Below are 10,851 nucleotides of genomic sequence, written 5' to 3' on the forward strand. Positions count from 1 at the left end.
TGTTAAGGTGATTGGTGAATGGGTGAAGAAGAAGAGAGAGAGTGGTGGGGTAAGTGGGGATCCTGTGGGGTCCACAGATCCTGAGGTGTCAAGGAAAAGTCATCCCTGCACCAAGTGGCGAGCAAAATTGCTCTTTGTGCCAATTCTGGCGTTAAACACCGGGCTGGTGCCCATTTCTGGCGTTTAACGCCAAGTGCTTGCCCTTTTCTGGCGTTTAACGCCAGTCTGGTACCCCTTTCTGGCGTTAAACGCCCAGAATGGTGCCAGACTGGGCATTAAACGCCCAACAGCTAGCCTTACTGGCGTTTAAACGCCAGTATGCTCTCCTCCAGGGTGTGCTGCTTTTCTTTCTACTTTTCATTCTGTTTTTACTTTTCAATTAATTTTGTGACTTCTCATGATCATCAACCTACAAATGAACATAAAATAATAAAGGAAAATAGATAAAATATATCATTGGGTTGCTTCCCAACTAGCGCTTCTTTAATGTCAGTAGCTTGACAGAGGGCTCTCATGGAGTCTCAGAAATGCTCAGAGCAATGTTGGAACCTCCCAACACCAAACTTAAAGTTTGAATGTGGGGGTTCAACACCAAACTTAGAAGTTGGTTGTGGCCTCCCAACACCAAACTTAGAAGTTGGTTGTGGCCTCCCAACACCAAACTTAGAGTTTGACAGAGGGATATCCTTGAGCCTTAAACACCAAGGATTCTTCATTCACTTGAATGATCAAACTCTCCTCTATCAACATCAATCACAGCCTTTGCTGTGGCTAGGAAGGGTCTGCCAAGGATGATGGATTCATCCATGCACTTCCCAGTCTCTAGGACTATGAAATCAGCAGGGATGTAATGGTCTTCAACTTTTACCAGAACATCCTCTACAAGTCCATATGCTTGTTTTCTTGAGTTGTCTGCCAGCTCTAGTGAGATTTTTGCAGCTTGCACCTCAAAGATCCCTAGCTTCTCCATTATAGAGAGAGGCATGAGGTTTACACTTGACCCTAGGTCACACAAGGCCTTCTTGAAGGTCATGGTGCCTATGGTACAAGGTATTGAGAACTTCCCAGGATCTTGTCTCTTTTGAGGTAATTTCTGCCTAGACAAGTCATCCAGTTCTTTGGTGAGCAAAGGGGGTTTATCCTCCCAAGTCTCATTTCTAAATAACTTGTCATTTAGCTTCATGATTGCTCCAAGGTATTTAGCAACTTGCTTTTCAGTGACATACTCATCCTCTTCAGAGGAAGAATACTCATCAGAGCTCATGAATGGCAGAAGTAAGTCCAATGGAATCTATATGGTCTCATTTTCAGCCTCAGATTCCCATGGTTCCTCATTGGGGAACTCTTTGGAGGCTAGTGGACGTCCATTGAGATCTCCCTCAACTCTGTCTGTTGCTGAGAAGATGATGGAAAAGGCTTGCTATTGCTAAACCTATTTCTTCCATCATTATTATTGTTGAAACCTTGTTGAGGTTTCTGTTGATCCTTCCATGAGAGATTTGGATGATTTCCTCATGAAGGATTATAGGTGTTTTCATAGGGTTCTCCCATGTAATTCACCTCTTCCATTGAAGGGTTCTCAGGATCATAAGCTTCTTCTTCAGATGAAGCTTCTTTAGTACTGCTTGGTGCATTTTGCATTCCAGACAGACTTTGAGAAATCATATTGACTTGCTGAGTCAATATTTTGTTCTGAGCCAATATGGTATTCAGAGTGTCAATCTCAAGAACTCCTTTCTTCTGATTAGTCCCATTGTTCACAGGATTCCTTTCAGAAGTGTACATGAATTGGTTATTTGCAACCATTTCAATTAGTTCTTGAGCTTTTGTAGGCGTCTTCTTCAGATGAAGAGATCCTCCAGCAGAGCTATCCAAAGATATCTTGGATAGTTCAGAGAGACCATCAAAGAAAATTCCTATGATGCTCCATTCAGAAAGCATATCAGAGGGACACTTTCTGATTAATTGTTTGTATCTTTCCCAAGCTTCATAAAGGGATTCTCATTCCTTCTGTCTGAAGGTTTGGACTTCCACTCTAAGCTTACTCAATTTTTGAGGTGGAAAGAACTTTTCCAAGAAGGCATTGACTAGCTTTTCCCAAGAGTTCAGGCTTTCTTTAGGTTGTGAGTCCAACCATATTCTAGCTCTGTCTCTTACAACACAAGGGAATAGCATAAGTCTGTAGACCTCAGGGTCAACCCCATTAGTCTTAACAGTGTCACAGATTTGTAAGAATTCAGCTAAGAACTGATGAGGATCTTCCAATGGAAGTCCATGGAACTTGCAATTCTGTTGCATTAGAGAAACTAAATGAGGCTTAAGCTCAAAGTTACTACAAGAAAACACATTTTTTGCCACGCTTTTAAAGCGTGGCGAAAAGCTCAAAAAAGCGTGGCGATAGCTTTTCGCCACGCTTTTTAAGCTACCGCCACGCTTTTGAAAGGGTGACCTATCAAAGGGTGGCGGTTGCTCTATCGCCACGCTTTTTGCAGCCTATTGCCACGCTTTTTGTTAGCCACGCTTTTTTACAAACGGCCACTTGTAAAAGCGTGGCTATAGGTGGGAAATACGGCCACGCTTTTAAAGCGTGGCGATAGGCAGAGATATGGCCACGCTGTAAAAGCGTGGCTATAGGGTAGATCTGGCCACGCTTTTCAAGCGTGACAGTAGACCAGATATGGCCACGCTCTAAAAGCGTGGCGATAGGGTAGATCTGGCCACGCTTTTTAAGCGGGACAGTAGACAAAATATGGCCACGCTTTTAAAGCATGGCAAAAGCGTGGTAGTAGAGGAGATTTGGCCACGCTTGAAAAACGTGGCAGAAAAGCTTAGATACAGCCACGCTTTCTAAGCGTGGCAATAGACAGAGATATGGCCCTATGGCCACGTTTTTAAAGCGTGGCGAAAAAGATGGCCAGTAACCTAATTCCCTTTTTAATCTTCATAAATATATAAAACCTAATATGAATTCATAGATAATTTTATAATTTAGTCAATAACCAATTATCAAGTCCAACTTTCATAAAATTGTCACCAAAATAAGTGTGTGATCACATAACAACATACATTAACAAAATACCAAAAGTGAAAATCATAACTACTCATGAATTCCTAATACATGAATTAGAATTCCTAATCAAAGTCTTCTTGTACTTCATGCATCATCATTGCAAGGTAAATTGTTTTGACCTGTGCCCTGCAAAATAAAAAACACAAATGAACAACTACAAATTGACATAACATATTCAAAAAGCAAAGAGAATGTAAGCATATGCTAAACAAGCATCTTCAATCTTCAATGCATTGATATAACATATTCAAAAAAACAGAAAATGCATAATATTTTCAGTAGATCTACGTTATTTTCATCTGCTTTTTGAGCATGACAAGCTTGGAACTATAATTATGTGGACATCATCAAAGCAACTAAACAGCAGGCAGAAGCTTTAACATGTAGACTAATATCTAAATGGAAGAAGTCATCAAATGTATTACAGCATAAACAATCATAGTGGAAAAATACAGACATAGACAAAAATATTACATTCTAAAAGACCAGAGACATTGCTGGTAATAAAGTCTTTTAAGGAGTCAAAATAACAGAATATTTTTCTAATCCAGCGGTTTCAGTCATTGAATCTCCATTTACTAGCAGGATATTTTCTTTCTTCACTTACAATCCTAAATCAGTTCTATCCTTAGTCAACTAGAGATCAACTAACCTGGTCAAGCTAAGTAGGACTTCTATAGATAAAACTCCTCCAGCTAGTAAATACAAGACTTGAATAGACTTTATCAAAGTGAAATAGCACTCACCTTTTTTGAAATTGAAGCCTACTATTTGACTATTTCTCTCTCAATTTTATCTCTTTTTTAACAAAATAATAAATGTGAATCATGCCACAATTTTACCTACATCATCTTTGTGTGGAATGTGAGTTGCTTCGGAGGAGCGAGGAGTATTTTTTGCTTTGCTACTTGAGGTATCCACAGGAGAATCTTGGGCAGCTTGAACTAAGGCTGTTACCTCTTCATTGCTCATTCCAGGGTTGAGTTGGTGCACCAATATCTTTAATAAACCACATACACCATCCATCTTCTTCTCTAATGATGAGACCTTAGTGTTATATTCAACTTTTATGTGGCGAATCTCCTCATCTTTTTTAAGAGAGCTTCTTGTAATCGAAGCCCCATAACAACGAAGTCGACCTGGTTGGTCCTTTCCTAACACTCCTACAAATGCATCCTCTTCATTTTCTCCTGCTTCTAAGCGGTTCTGAAGTTCAGTCTATCAAAAAGCAACAACCAATAAAGTTCAAAGTCGCATTAACTCAATTTAGATAGAAATTACATCAGAATTCATAATGTACATATCCAAAATACAAATACAAACAACTCACAATTGTGGCTTGTGTTTTAGCATCAATTTCTTTTCCTTTTTTACTTGTGCGAGTTGCTATGAAAACTTCAGCCCTTGATGGTTCTTCACTATCCTCTTTAGAGTCACGCTAAAATACATAGAGAAAAGTTTACATGAAGCATACTAACTAGGCAACTATACCATGAATACCTATAAAAGAGAAATCACAAAGAATAAGTTATATTACCAGCTGCTTACGCACTATTCCAAAATTTGTGGATCCCATTCGGTGAGGACATGTTTGTTTTAACCTATTTTCAGTATTCTTAGCAGAGATAGCCTAAATATAAAGAATCAATGAAGAATCAAATTTCTTCCAAAACACTTAAGTTTAGGAACATGAAGAATCAATGATAGTATGCTTGATGGTATAGGAAAAAATAAAAGGCAATGTTACCTTGATGGCCGGAAGACTCCAATACCGAATTAGTTTGCGAAATTGAACCTCGGGAATCTCTAATGGCCGGTTCTTTATCATTTCTTTCTTTGTCTTGTACTTCACGAAATGCTCTTTTTTTATTTCTCTCTTATATTTTTTCCATGCACCACAATATCCCCGCATTACCCACGGCTTTGAACTTGTGGGAAGAATGAACTTTTGCTATGCAACACAACACATTAGAATATCAACAGTTAGCACAAATAACTTGACAAATAAATTAACAAAAAATTATCTATAATGCCATATTTACATACATTGGCATACTCCCACATTTCCTCTTTGAGTTTACTAGGCACACCATGCCAACTAGTATATAACAAAGTCACAAAACGAGGGTTTCTAACTGTTGTGCCCAATAGTTGGTTGAGGTCAGATACAACCTCGTTGGTTGGACCTACAGGCTGCCCTTGAAAAAATTCCACCTTCCGTCGATCATTAAAATCTGTGGCATGAAGCTTTTTGCACGTAGTTTTTCCACGGGTTTTCTTCTTTATTGTGCCTAAGTCCGAATAAAATAACATAATTCAATTGAGAAGTAATATAAGCTCTAATTAGACAATAAAGTAAACAAGAAAAGTACCTTCATTACTAGTTTGGCCTCCACTACCCGCATCATTTGCATTATCATCAAGCTCATTTTCTTCATCTTCCTCATCTTCTTCATCTTCCAAATTTATCCCATGTACCTTAAAATACATGTCAAGACTCATTCCTTTTTTATTTGAAGTTGCACTCATCTCGCTTGTATCTTCTCCGTCATCTTTTTTTTGGGCTTTTTCCTTTCATTTTTTGGCCTAAGGTAAGTATCCGTTTTCTCTTAGTGATCTCCCCTTTCTCCATTCTGCATACACAAAATAATAACAATTAATAAAATGCTAACTAAATAATAATTAAATGAGCATAATCAACTGAAGCAAGTAATTAACTAAGCAAAACAACTAAGGAAAGTGGGTTGTTTAGGATTCTACCAAAAACACTTGTCAAGATGTTTCAGAGTCAAAGTCATCCATGTACTCATATTCGCTTTCCTCGTCTTCCTCACAATATTGTTTGGCAAGCATGTTTTGATCCATATCTATAATAGTTGCTCATAGATCATTCCTCACTAGATCAATTTCGCCATTATCATTTGGAAGACTTGGAATCACTTCAGGTTCGCATGGCTCCCTTGCATATATTATGGGAGAATCAAACTCAAGGTCATCACTTACCCTAAATAAATCTCTTGGAATTGTTTTCATAACATAGTGCTTGTCCCTAACATATGGGTCTTGCACATAAAAGCATTGGTTTACTTGAGATGCCATCACAAATGGTTCTTCTTGGTAGCATTTCCTATTGAAATACACATATGAAAGACCAAAGTTGTCTTTTGCAACTGTATACCACTCACACTTAAACAAGACTACCTTAAATTGGCCATAATAATCTAACTCAAACATATCAACTATTCTACCATAGTAGGCTACTTTTGCTTCAATTGGGTTCTTATCTTTCACACTAGCAAAACTAGGAGTCAATGCTTCTAATGTGACACCACTATTTTGGGTTTTATGTCTCACATCACGGTGCCTTGTATGGAACCTATACCCATTGATAATATAACCTGAAAATCTTTTTGCAACTTGATTTGGACCTCTAGCCAACCCTTTTGCCCAATCAGGCACATCCTTTTTCATGGCACGAATTTTAAACCATTCTGAAAATTATTGACTGCGGTCCTTGGCTTTCTCCCACTTTGTTCTTCGTGGATTGTTATCATTAACTGCCTCCTCATGCTCTCTAAAGAGATTAAACATTCATAGTCTTAGTTTTTAGTAAGGTTAAATATGATGATTGAGATCTAACAAATGATAATGAATCGAAGAAAATACCTCATGTAGACTTCGATCTTATCACAATTGTTTAGAATGTATGCATGACCTTGTATTTCTGATTTTTCATCTAAAATAAACAAATCTCCCATTCTTCCACCAAGAGGACATCCTTTGCTTGGAAACAAACTAGGAGTTCGCACCTCATCTGAAACACACTCATCGTTGTTCCGAGGGATTCTATTAAATCTTGTATGAACATCTTCATGCAAATATCTTGAGCAAAAATTGATACACTCATTCGCCAAATATCCTTCGGCAATAGATCCTTCTGGACGACTTCTATTACGAACATACGATTTTAGTGTGCACATATACCGTTCAACAGGGTACATCCAACGATATTGAACTGGACCACCTAACCTCACCTCATTTGCTAAATGAATAGGCAAGTGCACCATTATGTCAAAAAAGCTAGGAGGGAAAATCCTCTCCAATTGGCACAATGTCTCAGCAATCTCTGCTTCTAAGTTAACTACTTCATCCAAGCTAATTACTTTCTGACATATTCGGCGAAAAAATGAACATAATCGAACTAGAGCGATAGCAACATGGTCAGGAAGTATGCTCTTGATTGGTACTTGCAACAAGTAATGCAACATGAAATGAGCATCATGGGTCTTGTAACCAGAAATCTTCTTTTCTGTTTCATGCACACATCGAGCAATATTGGAAGCGCTACCGTCTGGTAATTTTGCCGCTTTCAACACACTACAAAAGATTGTTTTCTCTGCTGGAGTCATTGAAAAGCATGCCTTTGCTAACTTAGTTTTTTTTCCATCCTTCGTATCTCTTGGTTGAAGGTTCTTCTTGATACCCATATCTTTAAGGTCATAACGAGCAGCTGCATGATCTTTCGTCTTTCCGGGAATATCTAAAAGAGTTCCAATTATGCTATCAACTATATTCTTCTCTATGTGCATGACATCAAGGTTGTGTCTAAACATGTTGGACTTCCAATATGGTAACTCAAAAAAGATTGACCGTTTTTTCCAATTTGATATGCCATTCTTTGATCTCTTTTGCTTCTTCCCAAAAGAATTATCCACCTCTCGCAATATATCAAATACAGCTGAACCTTCTAACAACTGTGGTGGAGACCTGAGTTCAGTTTTTCCATTGAAAGATCTTTTGTTATGCCTCCATGGATGATTCATGGGTAAAAACCTTCTGTGATCCATATAAACAGTCTTGTGACTATGTTTCAGATAGATAGAAGAAGTCTCATCATTACAGCATGGACAAGCCAATTTTCCCTTTGTACTCCACCCAGATAACATAGCATATGCAGGGAAGTCATTAATTGTCCACAAAAGGCACGCTCTCATGTTGAATGTTTTGTTTTCTTTCGAATCATATGTTTCGACACCTGACTCCCATAATTCTTTTAATTCTTCAATCAACGGTTGAAGATAGACATCAATGTCATTTCCCGGTGATTGTGGTCCAGGAATAAGTAAAGATAGCATAAAATAATCGGGCTTCATGCTCATCCAAGGGGGTAGATTATACACCATCAGAACAACAGGCCATGTACTGTGTGTACTGCTCAAAGTTCGGAATGGATTGAATCCGTCGCTTGCTAACCCAAGTCTCACATTACGAGGCTCCTTTGCAAAATCTTCATGTCGATTGTCAAATGCTTTCCAAGATTCACCATCGGCAGGATGTCTTAAGGACCCGTCTTTAACGCGCTCATTGTGATGCCAAGACATAGCTTCGACAGTTCTTGTGCACATAAAAAGCCGTTGAAGTCTGGGAATCAAAGGGAAATGCCTTAGAGTTTTCGCAGCAACTTTGTGAGGCTTTCTAGATGAGGTAACATCATCCTCTTCTTCATGATGCTCAATATAACGGGATGTTCCACAGACATGACAAGATGAGTCATTCTCATACCCGTTCCGATACAACATGCAGTCATTGCGACATGCATCGATCTTTTGGTAGTCAAGACCCAAGTTCTTTACCATATTCTTGGTTTTATCAAAAGAAGTAGGAATATTCAAATATGGCATTGCTTCTTTCAATAATTCCAAGAGAGAAGTAAATGACGCATTACTCCAACCATGCAAGCATTTTAACAAGTAAAGACGAATGGTAAAGGATAATCTTGTGAATCCTTTACACCCGGGGTATAGTTCTTGGCTTGCCTCGTCAACCAATTTATAAAATTCCTTTGCACATTCGTTAGGCCCCATGTCTTGTCCGTCAACTTGTGTATTATCTCGAAATCTATCACGTAACAACTCATCGATGTTATCATTGCAGTTATATTCACCACCTATGTCACTGTCAATATCCATAGGAAAAAGTGATTCCCCATGATTAAACCACCGCTTATAACCTTTTACAACACCGTGACATATTAGATGATCATATATGTCATCTCTCTTTAACCAAAATATATTACAACACTTTGCACAAGGGCATTGAATTTCTTCCCCTTGAGGAACTCCCTTTGATGAGAAAGCAAAGTGTAAAAATCTTTCTACACCAACTTGATATTCTTTCTCATGACGTGGTGTATCCATCCAGTCTTTCGACATATCCATCGAAAACCTATATATTTCACGTAGATAGCTAAGTTTCTAAATTGAAGTCCTTACTGTTCGTCTCACTAACTGCAAATCTAGCTTCCTACTTAACTAAGAGACAATATTGTGCAAGCCTCGAAAATACTTTGAAGGCATTAGACATAAAATAACAGAGAAAATTGAATTTTAGCAATGCTTAAAGAATTGCCTAAAGTGATGAGTGCCTCAGGAAAGCACCAAGTTGCACGCATGACATCAATAACAAATTAATAGATGTATTTAAATTTGCATAAACCAACCTTAATTACTGTCTTAATCCGTTCCACAACAGCAACAAAGTGGTAGCACAGCAGAAGTAGAATTAGAGAGGTAGCAGCGTCCGCGAACAGCTACTCGGCAGCAGCAGATTATTATATTACCACCGGAGCAGCAGAACAAAGAAGTGGTAGTAGTAATGGATAGATAACTATCGAAAGCCTGAACAAAAATAGACTAAGACTGAACAAAGAAGTGGCAATAGTAGTGGATAGATAACAAAAATAGCCTGAACAATAGACAATATAATAATAGTGCATGATTGAGAAATGCAAATACAAATTCAAATGGCTGTTCAGAATTTCAGATTATATTAGATAATGGCAGCATAATGCAAGCATCAGAAACCACATCAAAGTAGGGACACAATGTTTTCTATCACAAACAAATGAATAACCTCAATCTCTTAGAATTATCAGAAATCCTTCTCATTGAAAACATCAATTTAATTTCTATTTACTTTCAGATATCCAATGTTTTAGGCCACAGTCCCATGTGCTTTTGTACAATGTGAAATTAATTTAATTATTTACTTAATAGTGAAAAGAAAATGAAAAATAAGATCCATGAATAATTGTTGCAAAAGAATCCAAGTGCAATTGCATGATCACACAACAAAATCAGAATGAGCTAAACCGGATTAATCAAACAGAAATAAAATCAAATGAGATGAAAGGGGAACCTGGGAGAATAATGAAAGTTTTATGTTCAGTGTGGATGAAGCTACTACTTTGGTCCAGGCTCCACACCTTAAAACTAAGCAATAAATTGCAAAATCTGTGACTAATGGCAGAGAAGACTGAGTAGGGAATGACAGAGACGAAGGCACCAGCAGGGAGGAAGGACCAAAGCCAAAACAGTGGAACCTCTTCAAACTTGTTCTTCTTCTCTCTCAATAGCTTCAGTGTTGTTATTGGTTGTTATTGCAAAAATAATACTTCCAATGTTATTCTATATATTTTCAGGCTTTTTTTTTGCTAAAAGAAAAGAAAAGGACGTGTGTACTATACTTGAATTAACAATAGACAATATAATAATAGTGCATGATTGAGAAATGCAAATACAAATTCAAATGGCTGTTTAGAATTTCAGATTATATTAGATAATGGCAACACAATGCAAGCATCAGAAACCACATCAAAGTAGGGACACAATGTTTTCTATCACAAACAAATGAATAACCTCAATCTCTCAGAATTAGCAGAAATCCTTCTCATTGAAAACATCAATTTAATTTCTATTTACTTTCAGATATCCAATGTTTTA

The 10,851-nt window shown here is 37.7% G+C and overlaps 1 protein-coding gene across 1 annotated transcript; it reads right to left on the minus strand.

The window, feature by feature from the left end:
* Nucleotides 1-6,568: 6,568 nt before the first annotated feature.
* LOC127742903 (uncharacterized) lies at nt 6,569-9,288 on the minus strand. The gene is made up of 2 exons (XM_052255608.1): nt 6,737-9,288; nt 6,569-6,644 (listed from the first exon to the last, which is right to left on the minus strand). The coding sequence occupies exons 1-2, from the start codon at nt 9,286-9,288 to the stop codon at nt 6,569-6,571; spliced, it is 2,628 nt and encodes an 875-aa protein (XP_052111568.1).
* Between the last annotated feature and the right edge of the window lie 1,563 nt (nt 9,289-10,851).

This window comes from Arachis duranensis, chromosome 10, assembly GCF_000817695.3.
Source record: "Arachis duranensis cultivar V14167 chromosome 10, aradu.V14167.gnm2.J7QH, whole genome shotgun sequence".
NCBI classification, from domain to species: domain Eukaryota; kingdom Viridiplantae; phylum Streptophyta; class Magnoliopsida; order Fabales; family Fabaceae; genus Arachis; species Arachis duranensis.